Raw genomic sequence first — 21,566 nt, forward strand, 5'->3', positions numbered from 1 at the left:
CACTGACTATTGAATAAACTCGACAATAAAAAAGCATATAGTCAACTGCATCAAGCCATCGAAGTAATAAAATTAGCATAATTTTATAGTCAAATTTGATACGTTTTTATTTTTACGTAATGTACCTGGGAGGGAGAAAAGAAGAAAAGAAGAGGAGAGAGATGAGAGAAATATACCTCCCATTGCCATTGTCGCTATCACTACTGTTGCCGCCTGCCAGCAACTGCCGGAGAGAGAATTGGAGCAGGAGGGAGGGAGAAAAATTAGAAGAGGAGGGAAGGACAAAGAGAGGAAAATCAGGGCCAGAGGAGAATTAGGGTGCAGTGGTATGATAGATATATAAGAGATAACTTCCATGGTCCATGACTACTGAATAAATTCGACTATAAAAAAACATAAATTCAATTACATCAGGCCGTGTAAGTTATTCAACAGTCATTGGTCATTCAAATTCGTGCAATTTTATTGTCAATTTCAGACGTTTTTTACATAGTGTACAAGTGGACTCATCTGATCCGTTGGCTGCGTGACTCATGATATGTAGGCACTAGAAGATTGTGCACGTGGCGCACTAACAAAACTTAAATAGACTAAACCGTATAACCCATCGATGCGAACTCGGGTCCTAAAATCAGATTCACTGAACAATCTAGCCTGTGATTCATGGTCATTTTTTAAAAATTGTAATAGGACTATTGGATTTATTTTATCATTTGCCATCCAATAAATTTTCATCAATCCGACAGTCAAATACTTAAATACGAGTAATTATTGGGACATCATATATCTAAACAGCTGGTAAACATCTGACTATGGCCGTTGGATCCAGCGTCATGTTCCGACGTTGATCTGACCAGAAACATAGCTGGTGGTGGCCGCCTAAGATCAAGGGATAGAAAGGTTCCATTTGAAAATTCTGGGACCCATCCTCTGCGAGGGTCATCATATAAATGGTCTGGATCATTGAAACATGACCCAGGATTCAACGGCTATAATTTCAATGCACCCTACAGCCATACACGCGAAGGCATCGTAAAAAACCTCTCTTTTATCTTTAGCGGGGCTTTTCATCTCCATTGACCACAAAACCAAAGCCAAACAACAACACTATCTATTAAATAAAAAGCATATGATATCATACAATCAACCACCTCAACATACAGAAAAATAATAAAAATCATAGAACTTGCTAATTCCACACCAGCACAAGTGCAAAAATGTAACAAATGTGTGAGATCTAAGCTTTCCATCCGGTGAACTACACGATTTAGATCTTCTGGCATAAAAATCAGCACATTCCACACCTCATTGAGCCACATCATATAAAAAATGAATGAACGGCTATAAAATATCTTAACCAACTGAAGACTGAAAATTTCTGAATTTTAAGGCAGAAGATCTAAGCATGATTTCCAACCTTATGGAAAGTACAGATCACACACAAGCACTTCATATTTACACATGTGCATCTTGTGAAGTGAGCAAACCTCCAAAAAAAGAAGAAGAAGAAGAAGAAGAAGAAGAATAGATCAAGGGCTAATGGAACAGTGATCAGAAATCGATGTCGCACTTCCTCCTAGTAAATCCGACAGCAGAGGAGCCGCAGCTCGTCATTAAAGGGACCCTCAACTCGCACTTGAAACTCGGCTTGTAGCGATTAGTCTTGATTGATCCAATCTTAAACCTAATCCTTGCATAGATCTTAACATCAATGGAGAAAAGCCCATCTCCATTCTCCCTATTGAAAACCACAACATCAGAACTCTGCAACGGAATAGCAGCTTGCCCGGTGAAAACTGGATAGAGACTGGTTGTGTTCTTATGGCCTTCGTAGAAAGTCGGTAGAGGCACGTAATCAAACCGCTGTCCTTCGTAGTAAGCGTTAGCTTCGAGCTTATCGTGGTAAATGCCGATCCGCTTGTTGGGGTTCCTTATAGCTATGTCTAGAGAAAGGTTGTAATAGAGATTATTGCTGTTAGTGAGGTTGAACTGAGTAAGCGTGGCGCTGTCGACATGCACTTTCACCTTTGAAGGGCGGAGAACAAGCCAGATAACGAGGGCAGCTATCCCAAGGACGACGACGATGGTGAAGATGAGCTTGAACAAGGCGCTTAGTATGCAGCATCCACTCAATCGACCAGGCCGGTGATAATCTCGTTTGGGAGGGATGGGTGGGCCGTAGTAGGCTCCATTTGTTGGGTCTAAACCCAGCTCCTTCCTGCTGACGTGTGGCTGAAAAAAAAAAAAAAAAGCAGAAACCATTGAAGAGAGGAAGAGAGAACTTGCTGCCGTAGCTTTTTACTGAATGAAAAGGAATGAATGAAAGCGTATCGCAGTGTTGCATTTTATAGGCTTTCTTATTCTATGAAATGACTAATTTATCCCTGTCTAGATTCATCCTAGGGGCAGCTAAAGAAAGAAAAAATCTACTGTTTATCTTCACCCAGCTAGCAAACTAAACTTAGGAAAAAAAAAAAAAAAAAAACTTATCTTCACAGCTAGCTCACATGGTATGCACATGGTTTTGGATTTGAGCAATCACCGTATCCAACACTCCCCTTCAAACCAAAACCGGCTTCATTCCGAGCATCATTCTTAGTCGTTTGAATGCATCTGTCGGCAATGCCTTTGTAAAAATATCCGCCACCTGTTCCGTAGTATGACAATACTCTAATTTCATCGTTTTCTGCTTTACATGATCTCTTAGAAAATGATATCGGATATCAATGTGTTTGCTTCTTCCATGCTGTACCGGATTTTTGGCTAGCTCAATTGCTGACTTGTTGTCCACATATATGACTGTAGATTCCTCCTGTGGATGCTTCAGCTCCTTCAGTAGATTCCTTAACCAAATTCCCTCACAGACGGTGGATGATGTTGCCATGTACTCTGCTTCACATGTGGACAGGGCTACCACACTTTGCTTCTTCGAATTCCATGTAAAAGCAGTCGTTCCGAAATAGAATACATAGCCAGTGGTGCTCTTTCTCTCATCTTGGTCACCTCTCCAATCACTGTTTGAGTATCCATACGGTATTGCTTCATTATCGTATAGATAAAAGAGACCGAATTCAATAGTCCCTTTGATATACCCCAGTACTCGTTTTGCAGCTAGCCAGTGTGACTCTTTTAGGGAGCCTTCAAGCTAGTCGACGTATACTTCTTCTTCGAATACCCCATTTAGGAATGCAGATTTCACATCCAGTTGGTAAATCATCCAACTGTGATGAGCTGCAAGGGAGATAATCATTCTTATAGTGTCAAGGCGAGCAACTAGGCCAAAAACTTCTTCATAGTCTACCCCATATTTCTGTTTGTAACCTTTTGCTATGAGCCTTGCTTTATATCGTTCGATCTTACCATCAGCATTTTGCTTGATTTTGTACACTCATTTGAGACCAATGGTCTTTTGGCTTTTGGAGAGTGAGGTCAACTCCCATGTTCGATTCTTCTCGATGGCATGAATCTCTTCTTCCATAGCCTTTCTCCAACATTCTTCATTTACAACCTCCTCGAATGTGAGAGGCTCGTGGTCCGCATACAGGCAGAGTAGATTCACTTCCTCAGTTTTTGCATAGATGTCGTTAAGGCTTCTCATTTTAATAGGAGCCAAGGGTGAAGGAGAATCGGATGAAGATGTGCTAGATGAATTCTAATTTGATGAAGTACTTCCAGGAGAGATGGAGCGTACTCCTGGACTTCTGCGATCCGAAGGGGGTGATGTGGGTGTCTGCTCTTGCTTCTCATGTCTCTCTTTTTCGTATTCTTCGATCTCGACCTGCTTTTCTTTGGCCGAGTTTCCCTCGTTCCATTTTCACACTTCTTCCTCACAAAATACTACATCTCTACTCACCACCAGCTTATTGGTTAGTGGGTTGTAGAGCTTGTATGCCTTTGACTCTTTGCTATAGCCGATTAAGATACACTTCTCGCCACGATCATCAAACTTTTTCCTTTTCGCTTCTGGAACTTGACCTTAGGTGACACACCCAAAGATCTTAAGGTGCGCCACGCTCGGCTTGTATCCACTCCATGCTTCTTGTGGTGTCTGAAATCTGACACTTTTAGTCAGACACCTGTTGAGCGGATAGGCAGTATATACAACCGCCTCTGCCCGGAAATTCTTTGGCTTTCTCCTTCAGCATGGTCCTCGTCATATCGAGGATGGTGCGGTTCTTCCGTTCCGCAATTCCATTTTATTATGGCATGTACGCTGTAGTGTGTTGTTACTTAATGCCATGTTCCCTGCAATATTCTCAAAAAACATTTGAGGTGTACTCCCCACCTCTGTCAGATCGGAGGGTTTTGATTTTAAGACCACTTTCTTTTTCAACAAGGGCCTTAAAGTTTTTAAAAATAGTAAAAGCAGCAGACTTCTCTTTGATTACATACACCGACAATTTTCTACTGAAATCGTCAATAAAGGTAATAAAGTATTTATTACCTCCAAGAGAGATTGGCTCCAATGGTCCACAGATGTCAATGTGAACCAACTGCAACGGTTCTCTTGCTCTTCGGGATACTCCACTCAGAAAGGAGTTCCTTTGTTATTTCCCAAGTGTGCATGCCTCACACACATGATTTGTAGCTTCAATAGCAGGCAAGCCATACACCATGCTTGATGAGGACAGAAGTTTCAGGCTATTGAAATTTAGATGGTCAAAGCGAAGATGCCACATCCAGGAATCATTCTTTGCTTTCCCATAAAAACACTTCTCAAGCATTGTGTTTATATGGAGAGGAAACATATGATTCTTCGCTATCTAGACTTTTACAATCAAACGTCCATGTATATCTCTTATGAAAAGAGAAGAGTTCTCCATGTGTATGACATACCCTTTTTCAAGGAGTTGTCCGAGACTCGGTATATTACTTTTCATGTTGGGCACGTAGTACACATTGGAGATATAGTTTGGAACATCATTCTTCTAAAAGATTTTGATTTTGCATTTACCTTTCACCGGCATTTTTTATGAGTCTCCAAACGTTACATCGCCATGAACTCCTTCTGTGAGTTCCATAAAGAGTTTCTTGTTGCCGCACATGTGATTGCTTGCACCCGTGTCGAAATACCATACATCCTGTTGATCACTACCTTTCTCTTGTACAAGGAGAAGTGTGGAGCATTCTTGTTCATGGCCTGATGCTTCGGCATAGTTGGATAGCTCGTCTTGAGTCACCGGCTTACTCCAGCAATCAGATGTATAGTGGCCAAGCTTGTTGCAATTATAACATTGGATGTTCTTTGTACTTCCTCGTCCACGCATAGATCTACCTCTACCATTTCCTCTTCCACGGAAAGTGATATTTTTCTGCTGGGTTTGGCCATGGCTTTGTTGGTATCCGCGCCCTCTGCCTCTTGCGCAATTGTTAACAAAATGTCCACCACATTGTGAACTTCCACGTCCACCATTGTTATCATACAGAGTCAATCTTGACTCTAAAGCTTATTCCATTGGCATGGAACTGGCATTCTTCTGCATTCATTGCTTATGAACTTGCAACGATCCAGCAACTCCTTAATGGAGAGTTTCTCAATATCTTTTGATTCTTCGATCGCCACAACCACATGATCAAACTTGTTTGTGAGGGATCAAAGTATCTTTTTAATAACTCGGACATCTTCAATCTTCTCACCATTTCTTTTTAAATTATTGACAGTTACAAGCAAATGCAAAAAATAATCAGTAATATTCTCACCTTCATTCATGTGAGTCGCTTCGAACTCGGCTCTTAATATTTGAAGGCGAACCCGCTTCACTCGATCTACACCCTTGAAGATGGTGCCAAGGGTATCCCATGCTTGCTTGGTTGATGTTGCTTCGGCAATCTTTTCAAAGGTTGATTCATCTAACCCTTAATAGAGAAGGAACAAAGCCTTATTGTCTCTCTTCCTTTGATTTTTTAGAGCGATCTTTTCTTCATTGGTGAAGGCGGCTTCTTCTTTTATAGTGAGTTCTTCATACCCATCGGTGACGATCTCCCATAGTTCGTATGACCCAAACAATGCCTTCATTTGGATGCACCATTTTTTCTAGTTGTCCTTTGACAACTTAGGAACCTGTGGCTGGATTGTCCTAGCCATCTTTTTCTTTTTTTTAACAAAAAAAAGAGAGATGGACTAGAAGAACAGATTTTTTTTTTTTTTTTGAAAAAACAAAATCTTTGAAAATCTGATTTTTTTCCTTAAAATTTGATTATTATTATTTTTTTTTTTACTGAAAACAAACCGTTGGCTTTGCAAGCTGATTTTTAAAAATAGATTTTTTTTTGTTTTTTGTTTTGCTACAATTTGATTTTTTTGAAAAAACAGATATGTTTTTACTGCAATCTGATTTTTTCAAAACAGATTTTTTGGAAAAAAAAGAATTCTCTTGTGGCTGGAAGTGTTGGATACGGTGATTGTGTAAATCCAAAACCGTGTGCATACCGTGTGAGCTAGTTGTGAAGATAAGATTTTTTTTTCCTAAGTTTAGTTTGCTAGCTGGGTGAAGATAAACAATAGATTTTTTCTTTGGATTTTTTCTTTCTTTAGCTGCCCTTGGATGAATCTAGACGGGGATAAATTAGTCATTTCATAGAATAAGAATGCCTATAAAATGCAACACTGTAATATATTTTCATTCATTCCTTTTCATTCAATAAAAAGCTATAGCAGCAAGTTCTCTCTTTCTCTCTTCAAAGGTTTCTATTTTTTTATTTTTTTTTTGGTGGCTGTAGCCACACGTCAGTAGGAAGGAGCTGGGTTTAGACCCAACAAACTGGTATCAAAACTAAACTTAGAAAAAAAAATCTTATATTCACAACTAGCTCACACGGTATGCACACAGTTTTGGATTTGCACAATCACCGTATCCAACACCATTTAGGTTGGCTTGTTTTGAATCGGCCATGGATGGAGAGAGAGAGAGAGAGAGAGAGAGAGAGAGAGTAAATGTAGATGGGTATGGAGAGAGAGGGATAGGAAGTTGATATATAGGAGTAGGAAGCGTGAGCATCAAAGAAACTTCTTTTGTAACCGCGTTGTATATACACGTAAACAAACGTGTTTGAGAAAGATAGGAACTCACGGTATTCACACCTCTACTCATTGGCGTGGACAAGGACGGAAGCGACTCGCTTCTAACCCTAACCTCTGTGGGGCCCACCGTGATTTCTGTGTTATATCCACTCCGTCCATCCGTTTGGCTAGATCAGTTTAGGAAATGGGTCCAAACAGATTGAAAACTCAAGTGGGCCACGCCACAGGGTCATCGTGGGGATGGCAACGCAAACCATTGAAACCTAAGTGGGGGCATCATTTTAGGAAATGGCACAAACTCACCTTAAAAAATTGTCTAAGACGCACCGTGTTTTGTTCTTTGACTATATTTTTTTATTAGGGATTTTGACCGTTTGACCTCCGACAAGCTTCTGAAAATTACTTGGACTAAAATGCCCTTTTCCTTGTTTCAGTAGTTGTACGATTTTTTAAGGAATAAAAAGTTATATCTTATTTAATGCCAAGAAAGTGATGTGTACAGAACCCTTTTTTATACATGGGCAAGGACCAAACTAATGGGGCCCACATTGATGTATGTGTATAATCTATGCTGCCCATCCTTTTTGCCATGTCATTTTAGGGTTAGGGCTCAAATGTCAGCCTTATCTAGAGCTTTTGTGGGCTACATAATAGAAAATAATAGTGACAATGGAACCCACTGTTGAAACTTTCCAGGCTCACAGTGATGTTTGTTAGAAATGGACACTGCCCAAGTCAGGACTTTTTGGGCCCATGGCAAGCTGGCCGACAAGGTAGACGAAAAGGATCACCCTATTGTGGGCCTTAGGCTATTGTACCAATGGCTATCCTGTCATTTGATAGTAAAGGAAGTGAACATGTAACAACCGTGACCCATATAACATGAGAACCATGACCCATATGGGCTCACATTGAAGTATGTGTACAATCCATGCTGCCCATCCTTTTGCCATGTCATTTAAGGGCAATGACCCATATAACATGACAACTACAACCCATTTTACATGCGAACCACGACCCATGTTAATAACTACGATCCATGACAATCACAACCCATTTAACATGACAACCATGACTCATATAACATGACAACCACGACCCATATAACATAACAACTACAATTCCATAAGAAACCACGACCCATAGAACGTAATAACCACGACCCATATAAAATGACAACTACGACCATAATTACAATACAATATGAATAACAATTCTCTTCAATGGGAACTCAATGAGCTAAAAAACTCTGTTGAGAATGTCTTGTTTTAGCCTGATTAAAAACTCTATTGAGAAGGTCAGGCTTAAACAAGACATTACGGAGTTTTTCAGCTCGCTGGGTGCCCGTTGAAGAGAATTGTTATTTATATTGTATTGTAATTATGGTCATGGTTGTCATGTTATGGTCGTGGTTATCGTTTCCCATGGAGTCGTGGTTTCCTATGGAGTCGTGGTTGTTATGTTATATGGGTCATAGTTTTCATGGGTCATGGTTGTCATGTTACATAGGTTGTGGTTGTCATGTTATTATGATAGTACTGAAAAACCATCAAAATCTCCCATGAATCAGTCTTGTGCAACTCTAAGCTTCTCTTCTACCAGTGACTTAGTGAAAATTCTTAACAGAGTTTTTCAGATCGCTGGGTGCCCGTTGAAATTATTGAGTTGCCGAAGTTCAAAAATTGTCCTCAGAAATTTCTAAGGAGGCCATTATCTTCAGGAAGATCGTTAACATCCCTGAGAAAGGGAAGGGATCACCCATAAAGAAAGAATGTGAGAAGGACTCGATGGCTTGTTCGAATATCTCCTCCATTATTTTGATTGAAAGAACAAAGAAATCCATGAATGCTTAAGGTGTTGTAATAAGGATTCTAATTCGGATTGGCTTGTGAAAGTAATTTGAAACCTAAGTACCACTTTTATAGGCTGGTCAACCAATGGTTAAGGCATTGATTCTGAAGGGTCACGCTAATTCCAAAGGGATTACGGGGAAGTAACGACATTAATGCGATTTTCTAAAAAAAAAATGTAGCACTGATTCCGAAGGGAAGGGTCGTGGATATGACGAACAATGGGTCATAGTTGTCATCCACAATGGATCATAGTTTTTATCCACATTGAATCGTGGTTGTCATCCAACACTGGATCAAGGATTGAGGGAAAAAGGAATGGCAGCCATGACCCGTGTAACATGAAAACCACGACCCATATCACATGAAAACCACGACCCATATAACATGAGAACCATAACCCATATCACACGAAAACCACGACCCATATAACATGAGAACCACGACCCATATAACATGAGAACCATGACCCATATCACATGAAAACCATGACCCATATAACATAAGAACCACGACCCATATAACATGAGAACCACGACCCATGTTATATGGACCTTCTCAACAGAGCTTTTCAGCTCACTAGGTGTCCATTGAAGAGAACTGTTCTTCATATTGTATTGTAATTATGGTCATGGTTGTCATGTTATATGGGTCGTGCTTGTTACGTTATATGGGTCGTGGTTTCCTATGGAGTTGTGGTTGTTATGTTATATGGGTCGTAGTTTTCATGAGTCGTGGTTTTTATGTTATATGGGTTGTTGTTGTCATGTTATATGGGTCGTGGTTGTTAGCTGATTTCCTGTAGTGTGTTCCACCTTAGATTTATATATGTCTCATTTTTAGGATCAAGCCCTTAAATGATCTGTAAAAAACAGATGAATGGTATTCTGACCAGAGAAGTGAGAGTGCAGTTTTAGAAAACGATAGTAGTTCTGAGGAGAATTTTACACCATCCTTTACAACTAAAAGAAAACACTCTTCAAACCTAATAACCAGTGATGATGAGAGTGAAGAGGATGATAATATCCTCATTTGCAAACTTAAGTGGAAGAAACTTGTAGAGTTATGTGATAGTACTGAAAAACCATAAAAATCTCTCATAAATCAGTCTTGTGCAGCTCTAAGCTTCTCTTCTGGTAGTGACTGTGTTATATGGGTCGTGGTTGTCATATTATATGGATTGTGGTTGTCATGTTATAAGGGTTGTGGTTTTCATGTTATATGGGTCTTGGGTTGCATAGGTCATAGTTTCCATGTTGTGTGGGTCGTGGTTGTTATGTTATATGGGTCGTGGTTGTCATATTTTATGGGTTGTAGTTGTCATGGATCGTAGTTATCATGTTATGTGGGTCGTGGTTGTCTATTATATGAGTTGCGGTTGTTGCATATTTACTGCAACACATATAACATAACAACCACAACCCATATACATGACAACCATGACCCTTACCACATTACAACTACGTGATGCGACCTATGCTACTATACAGATATCGTTTGCATGATATCTATGTATGTCATGTACTAACTTTGATGGACGGTAAGGATCTTGCAACCACGACCCTTTCCATATTATAATCACGACCTTTGTGGTTGTAATGTTATATGGCTCGTGGTTCTCATTTCCTGCTCCCAGATTGCATAACAACCACGACCCATATATGAACGTAAGATCCTTACCGTCCATCAAAGTTAGAAAAGTAATGTGCCCTTCCGTACCAAAGCTAGCCTTGCATTTTTTGAATATAAGATGACTATTGATAGACTGCAAGAGCTGGAAATGCAGGCTATATGGGTCATGGTTGTCATGAGGTAAGGGTCATGGTTGTCATGTTATATGGGTCATGGTTGTCATATTATATGCATCGTGGTTGTCATGTTATATGTGTCGTAGTTGCCATATGGGTCGTGGTTTGCGTGGGTCGTAGTTGTTATGTGATATGGGTCATGGTTGTCATGTTGCCTAGATCATGGTTGTGGTTTTCAACATATTCACTTCCTTTTTTATCAAACCATTGGTACCATAACTTAAGGCCCACAATGGGGTGATTCGATCCATCCACCCTATCGGCTAGCTCACTGTGGGCCCAAAAAGTCCTAACTTGGGCAGTATCCACTTCTATCCACCTTGTCGGCTGATATTTAAGCCTTACCCCTAAAATGACACAGCAAAAAGGATGGGTAGCATGAATTGTGGACGACATGGATGCCTTACTCTTAAAATGACATGGCATGGATTATGGACGACATGGATGCCTTACCCCTAAAATGACATGGCAAAAAGGATGGGCAACATAGATTATGAACGACATGGATGAAATACATAAGCACTGAGCACCAGCCATTGCCTGGTGGCGGGGAGAGTAGCCAATCTGTCACTTTCTCGGGAGAGTAGCTACTTCATCTCTCTAAGACCGTACGACTTCTAAACTAAGGACAGGGGCATTTTCATCCGAAACAATATCCAAAGCTTGTCAGAAGGCCACTCTTGGGATATATGGAACGTCATAGCTTTCTAGGTAATTTACCCAAACTTCGAGGTCAGTATGGTCAAAATCCCTTTTTATTATCTCATGAGAACGGTCTAACGATGCAAATACATATTTTTAATGTGTCCACACATAAAATCAAACCATGACTGATGCAAACTTAGGTGATGTAGAGCAGGTCATGGACAGATTTATGGGCAAGATGGATCAGAAAAGGCCCGGTCGACAATAAAAGTGATCCGGACCATTGGACCTTAAATCGAACATATCTCACAATCCGGAATGAGTTATCAGACATTAAAAATATGATTTTGGGGTAGAACAAGCTACTTTAGCCACCCAACCATGCTATGCTAGCTTATGCAAGCCAGATTTGCAAAATACCATCGGATTGATGGTTGTTTCCCTTTTTTAATTCCATTTTAAATATAAATAGTAAGTTTTATTTTGATTATAACTCTTCATCCATTGGGCTTTAGGAGTTGTGCCCAATGTGAAAAGTTCCTAGAATAGTTAGGAGAATAGCTTGGTGAAGCCAAATAGGACGCTATTTTTGGCCAAAAACCTTGTGCACTAGTAGACATCATGGCGTTTATAAATAGTACGTTTACTATTTATAGTAAGTTGCGAATTTTGATTTCTCTCCCATTGCTTAGTATCCCTATTTAAAGGGTTGTGAACTCGTTTAATTGATTCATCAATCAAATTATGAATTTTATAGAATTTATTTCTATTTTGCTTACTTTCTTTCTCATGGATTCGGGAAGTCTCTGTGAGGAGTCCAGAGAAGTTCTGTGGATTCGGAATAGTTATCCCCTTTAGGAAGATGGTGCTTGACCTCATGTCCTTTCATACGTCAGTTTGGTATCAGAGCAAGGCTTTTCTTTAGATTTTTGGCTTTTAACGACGGGTAGGGCAACAATCTTGTGGACGATGCTCCCAAGGATCATCTTTCAGCAACTTTCAAAGATACAATGAGAGAATCAACAAGCCATGCAAGGGCTACAAGCTTCCATCACTCTCATAACGGAGGCCATATGGCAACTCCGTGTTCTTGGTGGTAATCCTCCACCACCAATTATTGAAACTCGTAATCGCCCTGATTGCGGGATGGTGTTGGTAGTGCATCAAAGGATCATTCCTAAGGAAAGGGGATCTAATAAGGGGAAGATCAATGATATAATCCTCTAATATACCAGACAAGGCGGTGATCGAGTAGATCGAATAGATCGGGAGTTCAAGATGAGGGTCGATATTCTTAGTTTTAATGGCGAACTATACATTGAGGATTTTGTTGATTGGCTTTCTGAAGTTGAGCGATTCTTCGACTATACGAACATCCCTAAATAAAAAAAAAAAGGTCAAGCTTGTGTCTTACAAGTTGAAGGGTGAAGCTTCAGCTTAGTGGGACAACTGCAACTCGCACAGACCAGATAGACGAAAGCATCAATCCACACATGGTAGCGGATGAAGTAACTACTATGCACCCGATTCCTCCATAGTGACTACGAATGGGTATTATTCCAACAACACCAGAATTATCAACAGGGTAGTCTGTCAGTGAGAGAATACGCAGAAGAATTCTACCACTTGGCGGCACGTAATGATTTGGTCGAGTCTGAATTGTAGCAAGTCACCCGATTCAACAGTGGATTGCATATGGCGATTCAGGATCGGGTCCAAATGCAGTCCGTTTGGATGACGAATGATGCAGTGGATCACAAGATATTTACCTTTCCTTTCATCCCCAACCAACCCATCCTCCCCCCTCTCAGGCAGTGGATCTCAGCAGCCAGCAATCAATCTAGCTTATCCATTCTTACCGGTCTCCTCCCTAGCTTAATCATTTGGGAAATTTGGCTTAGTAGAAATGCTGCCCAGTTCCAGGGCCACCCCATGTCAGAAAATTCCATCATCTACAGAGTATCAAGCTAGCTAAGGCTTCCCATGGAGTCTTTCATCACTCTTCAGATCCTCCAAATCAAACCCCCCTGCTATAGCAAATCCTAACATCGTCAAATGGTCCAAGCCTCCTGTGGGCTAGTTGAAGTTAAACACTAATGGTTCATCCAAAAACAACTCGGGTATTAGTGGAGGAGGCGGTGCATGCAAAGACCACTCTGGCAGACTGATTTTTGCTTTCAGACGGCAATTTGGGGTGATCTTTAACACGGTGGCGGATGCCCAAGCATTGCTTGAGGGTTTAACCATCTGTTCAAACCTGGGCCTTTCCAAGATTATAGTCGAATCAGACTCTGAAATAGTTGTTAATGCGGCTAAAGACCCGACTGCTACCTACCCCTGAAACATCTGGTACACAATGGGCGAAATTCATTCCAAAAGGCAACCCCTTAATCTCACCTTCACTCACATATTTCGCGAAGGTAATGCGATGACGGATGCGCTAGCCAGGTTAGCCAGTGAAGGCTGCCCCAATAGAATATATAGGCACCCCTCCGACCTTCCTAGGCTTATCAGAGGGATCTTAGTTATGGACAAATCAGGACTAGGCTCCTTGTGTAGACACTAATGTTTGGCCAAGTCTAGACCATTGCTTTCATTATGGCTAGCCAGGTCACCTATCAAATACTTGTCCTCAATGACAAGTGGCGAACCTCGCCATCAATGATGGTAGTGCTGAAAACGCTAACGAGAATCCAAGTATTGAGGAACTAGAGCACACTACAGAAGACGATATGGATGAGTCAGGTTGGGTTTAGTAGGATCATGGCAAATCACTCGTCGTAAGGCGACTATTGTATACACCAAGGAAAGAAGTACACCCACAATGAAAAGTCTGTGATATGATCATTGACAGAGGGAGCAGTGAAACATCATCTCCAGGGTAATGGTAGAGAAATTGTAATTGAAAAATGGGCATCATCCCTCCCCGTATATGATTAATTAGATCAAGAAGGTCAGTGAAATAAAGGTAACTGAACAGTGTGGCATATCCTTTTTAATTGAAAAATATTATAAAGATGAAGTAGTATGCAATGTGGTTAACATGGAAGCATGTCACATACTACTCGGTTGACCTTAGCAATCCGACCATGACGCCACTCATAAAGGGCAAGATAATGTATATATTTTTGTCAAGGACGGCCGAAAAACTATATTGGTCCCTATAGATCTGAAGGGATTACCTGAAACCTCTAAGGTGGAGGGTTATTTCCTCTTAACTGTACGAGACTTCGTGGAGGAATCCAAAGAAACAAGACAACCCTATACACTAATTGTAAAAGGGAAAGAACTCGATCCCACCAACATCCCTGATGAAATAAAACCCTTACTGCATGAGTTTAATGAAATTTGGCCTAATGACCTTCCCGATGTATTACCTCCCATGCGAGATATCAAATACCATATCGACCTTGTCCTTGGGCCTAGCTTACCCAATCGTCCTCACTATCGGATGAGTTCGAAGGAGTGCGAAATTCTCCAAGGGCAAGTGGAGGAACTGATCTATAAGGGTCTTATCCGAGAAAGCATGAGCCCATGTGTTGTACTTTCTCTATTAACTCATAAGAAAGATGGGAGTTAGTGCATGTGTGTCGATAGTCGAGCCATCAACAAAATCACCATAAAATACAAGTTTTCTATACCACGGCTGGATGATATGTTGGACATACTTAAGGGCACGAAATTATTCTTTAAATTGGATTTAAGGAGTGGATACCATCAGATCTGAATACGGTCAGATGATGAGTGGAAGACAACCTTTAAGACTAAGGAAGGATTGTACAAATGAATGGTCATGCCCTTCGGTTTTTCGAACGCGCCTAACACATTCATAAGGTTGATGAACTAAGTTCCAAAACCATTCATTGGGCGCTTTGTTATGGTTTATTTCAATGGTATTTTGATATACAAACAAGACAAAACCACCCATATGAAAGACCTCAAGAAGGTCCTTTAAGTGCTCACTGAAAATAATAAATTGTATCTCAATTTTAAAAAGTGCAGCTTCATGACCGATAGCCTATTATTTTTGGGCTTTATCGTGACATCCATGGGCATTTAGGTGGATGAGGAACAGGTGAAGGTAATCAGGAAATGGACGGTTCCTGCAAACATTCATGAAGTATGGAGCTTTCATGGACTGACAACATTTTATCATAGGTTCATGAAGAATTTTAGTACTATTGTGTCATCAATCACGATTGCATGAAGAAGGGGCAGTTTCAGTAAACTGACAAAGCCAATAGGAATTTTGTTTAAATTAAGCGTAGGTTGTCCACAACCCCAGTTCTTGTACTTCCCAACTTCAACAAACTGTTTGAAGTCGAATGTGATACCTCATATGTCAGAATTAGGGGAGTTTTGTCTCAAGAAGGTAGGCATGTAGCCTTCTATAGTGAGAAATTTAGTGATGCACGTAAGAAGTGGTCTACATATGAGATCGAGTTATACGTGGTGGTCTAGGCACTGGGACACTGGCGACATTATTTGACTACGGATTTAATCCGTATCTATAGATTACAATACCTACAGATATAATCCGCAGCAATTATATCTGTAGCGAAGAGCACAAACAGCTACAGATATTATTTGTAGCTAAAAGTCCGTATCAATATGCCAAATTTAATAATGGCTACAACTGTCAGATTTCTAGCTACGGTCAATATCCATAGCTATTTCGTACATTAAAAAATATATATACAATCATTTGTTCATTCAATTACCACCTGCATAATCATTCATTCATTCAATTACAATCCTTCGTTCATTCAATTACAATCAATTATAGTCCTTCGTACAATCAATTACAATTACAATCCTTCGTTCATTCAATTACAATCCTTCGTTCATTCAATTACAATTACAATCCTTCATTCAATCAATTACAATTACAATCCTTCATTTAATTAATTACAATTACAATAATGCTGAAAATACAAATCTTTGGCTTCATTAAAGAAATTTGCTCGACTTCACCATGAAATTTCAATGATAAAGAATTGAAAGAGAAGATATATTTTGACAGTATGATATTTTTTTCACAAGTAAATAGGTCTTTTTCAGCTATTAGCCCATCACCCACCTGAAGAATAAAAAGTCGATTGTTGTCCAAGTCCACTCCTTTTCCTTCCAATTTCTTAGTGACCTTTGTAAAATTACTTCCACGGTCATTTATGTAGTACTTTGAAGAGTTGTCTCGAAATGCAACTCTAGTAATGACAAAGTTAGTTCCTGCAAAAGCTTCGTATATTCCATCATCCTACAAATAGTCATGGCATTCATAAATCGAAATTATTATTATAGTTGATATCATCGATATTTAAAACATTGTCCATAGTCTTCCACAAATACCACACTTGCCACGGTTCAATGGATCCAGACCTTACTCCATCAATAACAAGTTTTGAAACCATCTCCATAAGAATTTCACGCGGCCCGTGTGTGTGTGTGTGTGTTGTAGGAGAGGGGGGTTCATATCAAAATGCTCAAATACCTTCTGTAAAACACTTAGATATGGAACAAGAGCTTTTGCATCACCCTCCTGAAATCCATGCAACATGGTTCCAGCACTTTGGAGGGACTGTTTGAACTTCTGGTCATAAATAGACAAACAGTCAAATAGTGTATTCCATCCAACTGAACGGAATGCTTTCCCCTGAAGTAACTCGAAAACTTTTGAAGCACCTTCCTCACTAGAAGCCTGAAGTAAAAAAAGCACATCAAACAATAGTGCAGATAACACAATAAACCATATCATACATGAAAAGTTATTTTGGCCTACCAAGATACTCAGCATTCTCAAGAAAGCAATGAGAGCCTGAAAATTGGTATGATCCTCTCCAGCAAAGTTTATGAAGGTCCACGAAACCTCATTTCCAGATAGAAGCTCCGGTTCCTTCTGATAAAATTTATGTGCAATAACAAAAGATCAACACATTCAGCAAACGATATATGAATAAAAGCATAAAAAAAGAATCATATAATGGTTTACGAGAGCTGCATAAAATTGGGTGTTGGAATTATTCAACAAGACAAGATTTAACAAAAATGCTAAAAGATGCAAAATTATTGCAAGTCCGTGTGCAGAGACAAGAGGTACTTAAATAGGATTAATAGATTCAACTGTTTGAGTCCAGAAAATATCCTAAGTCTGACTATAAATTATAAATCAAGCACGTACTCACACATGATGAACTAATGCATTCAACTTCACAAATAATCAACTTCAAAGATGATTCACGAATCAATTATTGTTCTCCAGATAACAAAGAAAAATACATTTTTGCACAGCAGAAGCATAGTTGATAGCTGTCAAGGTCACATGGACATGATGAAATGAATACATGGCTTCCCAAAAAACAAAGGTTCAGAAGGAGCAGTATCCACTATCCAAATGTCGGGTCAATTCAAACTGATTGCGTCAGCAGGTTGAGGACAAAGGACAAAGTCATTTTTATATATTGGTTGGTACATTCAAGAGTTCCATTACAGGACCCTTCAAAACCCAGACCCACAGACCACTATGTGTTCACAAGTCAACATTATGTCAAGAGACGGGCAATGTTGCTTGGATAATGGTTCCTAAAACACATTGAAGATCAAATATCAATGTCTTTGATATAAAAGATAAAGACATACAGACACAAGTTTTATAGAAAAGATATAAACAAACAAACAAACAAGCACACATACATACATGTATATATACAGGCGTGATTTTTACAACAAAATACCACAATGACTTTTTTTTTTTAAAAGATAATGAAATTTCATTGAAACCACAAAATAGCGAAGAAAGCACAACATAGCATAGGAGGTGACCCTCTTGTTACCAACCTGAGAAAAAAGAAAACCAGAAAAACAAAAGGACCCTGCTACAGACAAAACATCAGCTGAAAGTCACCAAAATCTCCATCACAATCCCCCAAAAGGCCAACCATGGAAATCAGGACTTGCAAGGGCCCAATCACGGCAGCCACCTAAAGAGGTTTCCACTCCTTTCCTATAGAGATCATGACTTTGATAAACCCTTTTCTACAAAATATCCATCCCTTCCTCCCTCCTTATGGAAGCGTGTCAAGCATCATCAAAACCCCCCGCACTTCTTATCCTCCCTATCTCTTTCATCCATAAGAAGAAAAAAAAAAAAAAAGAATGCATGTTCTGGTGGAGCATGGCGATGTGAAGAGAATTTGTGACAGGTTTGGGAAGTGGCTCATGGCGATGAGAATGCAACTGTGAAGAGAATTTCAAACAATGCCGACATAGAAACAGTCACCACTACTGAAAACTCTGCCGCTTTTGGACGGCCAGCCTCTAGTTCATTCGAGACGCACACATTGCAAGGAAATTGAAATTAGAAAAGAATAAAGTGTTTGGGTGTTCATTCGAGACACGCATGCCGCATTTATCCTTTGCCACTGCCAAAGGACATCCCAAAATCTGTCTGGCGATATCCAATGTCTTACATCATTTTCCGTTTCTGGGCACTTAAGGTACACAAAACCATCTGCATTTATGTTTTTTAGATCAAATATCATTGTCTTTGATATAAAAGATAAAAACATATAGACACAAGTTTTATAGAAAAGATATAAACAAACAAACAAACAAGCACACATACATACATGTATATATACAGGCATCATTATTTCAACAAAATACCACAATGACTTTTTTTTTTTTGAAAGATAATGAAATTTCATTGAAACCACAAAATAGCGAAGAAAGCACAACATAGCATAGGAGGTGACCCTCTTGTTACCAACCTGAGAAAAAAGAAAACCAGAAAAACAAAAGGACCCTGCTACAGACAAAACATCAGCTGAAAGTCACCAAAATCTCCATCACAATCCCCCAAAAGGCCAGCCATGGAAATCAGGACTTGCAAGGGCCCAATCACAGCAAGCACCTAAAGAGGTTTCCACTCCTTTCCTATAGAGATCATGACTTTGATAAACCCTTTTCTATAAAATATCCATCCCTTCCTCCCTCCTTATGGAAGCGTGTCAAGCATCATCAAAACCCCCCGCACTTCTTATCCTCCCTATCTCTTTCATCCATAAGAAGAAGAAAAAAAAAAAAAGAATGCATCTTCTGGTGGAGAATGGCGATGTGAAGAGAATTTGTGATAGGTTTGGGAAGTGGCTCATGGTGATGAGAATTGCAACTGTGAAGAGAATTTCAAACAATGCCGACATAGAAATAGTCACCACTACTGAAAACTCTGCCGCTTTTGGACGGCCAGCCTCTAGTTCATTCGAGACACACATTGCAAGGAAATTGAAATTAGAAAATAATAAAGTGTTTGGGTGTTCATTCGAGACATGCACGCCGCATTTATCCTTTGCCACTGCCAAAGGACATCCCAAAATCTGTCTGGCGATATCCAATGTCTTACATCAGTTTCCGTTTCTGGGCACTTCAGGTACACAAAACCATCTGCATTTGTGTTTTTTAGAACAAGGAACTAAGGTGTTGTTTGGAATTCCTTGAAAAACAGGAAGACCCATTCATCTAGAAAATTTTAAAAATATATATTGATAAAATGCTTCAAACCATGGAGAATCAGACTATAATGAAAGATTCCTAAACTCGAATACTTAGGCCCTTAACAATTTTCTTCTTAAAATGTAGAATTTTCACTTAAAAGGTTCAATATTCAAAATGTTCTTTTTGCTCCTCAGGGCCAATACCAGAATGATTTGAGGGGCCTGGAATTTGATAACCAGACACCAGATCTCCTAAAGATCTCTGCTGAATACATACTAGAATAAGTCTTCCAGATCGACGTTGACCACTCGAAATGGTTGGACCTGCCGGTTCTCTTCAGTATGACAATCATCTACCACCTCTTATTCTTCATTTTGATCACGATCAGCGGGGATGTGACTCCTTGGATAAGGAGCTACATTGCAAGGAGAAGACTGCAACAGAAGAAAAGCACCAAACCAAGAACACCCACTGTTCCTAATCGCCTCACTCAATCACCTTCCCTCAAAACTTACATCAACAACTAGGACAATGGGCCATAGTGGAAATTGGAACCCAGATCAAATTTTCAACAGCTATATGAGAACAGTAAGATTTTATAGCAATATTAATTCCACTTAACCAATCAAAGTTGATACAACAACATCCTAAACCTTTGCCATGTTGGCATGTTTGGCTGCAACTAGAAATGTGTACGAAGTTACAAATAAAACCACATTTTATTACATGATTGGATAAGTTGCTACTGGGTTAAAAATATGCCTCATCATCAATTCACAGCAAGAGAAAAGGAAGTTATGTAGTCCGTGGTCACCATCATACATGTGCTACTATGTGAATGGACAGTAGCCCAAAAACTATGCTGCTTGAAACTTTTTTTCCCTTCAAAGATGAACAATTTATAGGCAATAGCCAAAAGAAAAAGACAAAAAAACAAAAACCAATAAACAAAAAAAAATGTGAACATCAAGGCTTCAAACCCAAACCATAGAAGATGAAGGAGCCCACTCCTTCATGGACCGAAGCACTCCCCCCAACTGAACCCTTCTTATCTTTAAAAGAGTGCAAGTTTCTCTAAGACCAGATAGCCCACTGGGCAGGCAAAAGAACCAGTCTCCATCTCTTCTATGCTAATTGAAACTATCCAAACAATATGCTCATTATGAGTTTTCTAGTTGAATGTAAACCACTTCACTTCTCTTTTCTTGGTTTCTCTCTTTTTCTCTCGACTTTGTGTTAATGATTTGTTTGTAGGCCATTGAATGGATGGCCATTGCAGTCCATTTGACTTCATTTTTGGGCTATGGTCCACTGAATAAGTTATCCAAATCACCCTTGTTTGATGACTAAATATTACAAGAACCTACCTACTCTATTTCTTTCAAAAGTAGCAATTTCCATTGCAGTTCTTATATCAATTATATCACTCTTCACACCCATCAAGATGAGAGAAGAAACAACGTACATTCCATGAATGAAGAACAATCTCATTTCTCCAAGATAAGAGATCTTTCATTTGTAATCCATGTTTTGTAATGGGTAATTAGAAAAATGAGAAAACCCCAATATAGTCCAATTCATTTTTCAGATGTGATGAAAAACAAAAATACCCATAAGCAAGGTTTTCAATATATAAATATATATATATATATATATATAACACCAATATGCACAGAAAAATGAAGAAACTATCCAAAATTCCACATTACCAAGCCCCTGAAGACCAGATAGCAGAACTCTTCAGTGAGTCTC

At 39.5% G+C, this 21,566-nt stretch overlaps 1 protein-coding gene across 1 annotated transcript; it reads right to left on the reverse strand.

The window, feature by feature from the left end:
- Positions 1 to 1,538: 1,538 nt before the first annotated feature.
- Positions 1,539 to 21,305, reverse strand: LOC131234645 (NDR1/HIN1-like protein 10). Its single transcript, XM_058231571.1, has 4 exons — positions 21,186 to 21,305; positions 17,104 to 17,220; positions 16,816 to 17,022; positions 1,539 to 2,232 (listed from the first exon to the last, which is right to left on the reverse strand). Exons 1-4 carry the CDS (start codon positions 21,303 to 21,305, stop codon positions 1,552 to 1,554), a joined length of 1,125 nt encoding a protein of 374 aa, XP_058087554.1. The 3' UTR covers positions 1,539 to 1,551.
- Between the last annotated feature and the right edge of the window lie 261 nt (positions 21,306 to 21,566).

This window comes from Magnolia sinica, chromosome 19, assembly GCF_029962835.1.
Source record: "Magnolia sinica isolate HGM2019 chromosome 19, MsV1, whole genome shotgun sequence".
NCBI classification, from domain to species: Eukaryota; Viridiplantae; Streptophyta; class Magnoliopsida; order Magnoliales; family Magnoliaceae; genus Magnolia; species Magnolia sinica.

Bases quoted from the DNA above. Each gene is read 5' to 3' on its own strand.
- LOC131234645 (XM_058231571.1), bottom strand. From the start codon at position 21,305: ATGAGATTGTTCTTCATTCATGGAATGTACGTTGTTTCTTCTCTCATC. The intron at 17,023-17,103 runs GTAGGCCAAAAT...TTTTTACTTCAG, and splicing joins TGAGAATGCTGAGTATCTTG to GCTTCTAGTGAGGAAGGTGC. The intron at 2,233-16,815 runs GTATTTGAGCAT...TTTTTTTTTCAG, and splicing joins ATCTAAGTGTTTTACAGAAG to CCACACGTCAGCAGGAAGGA.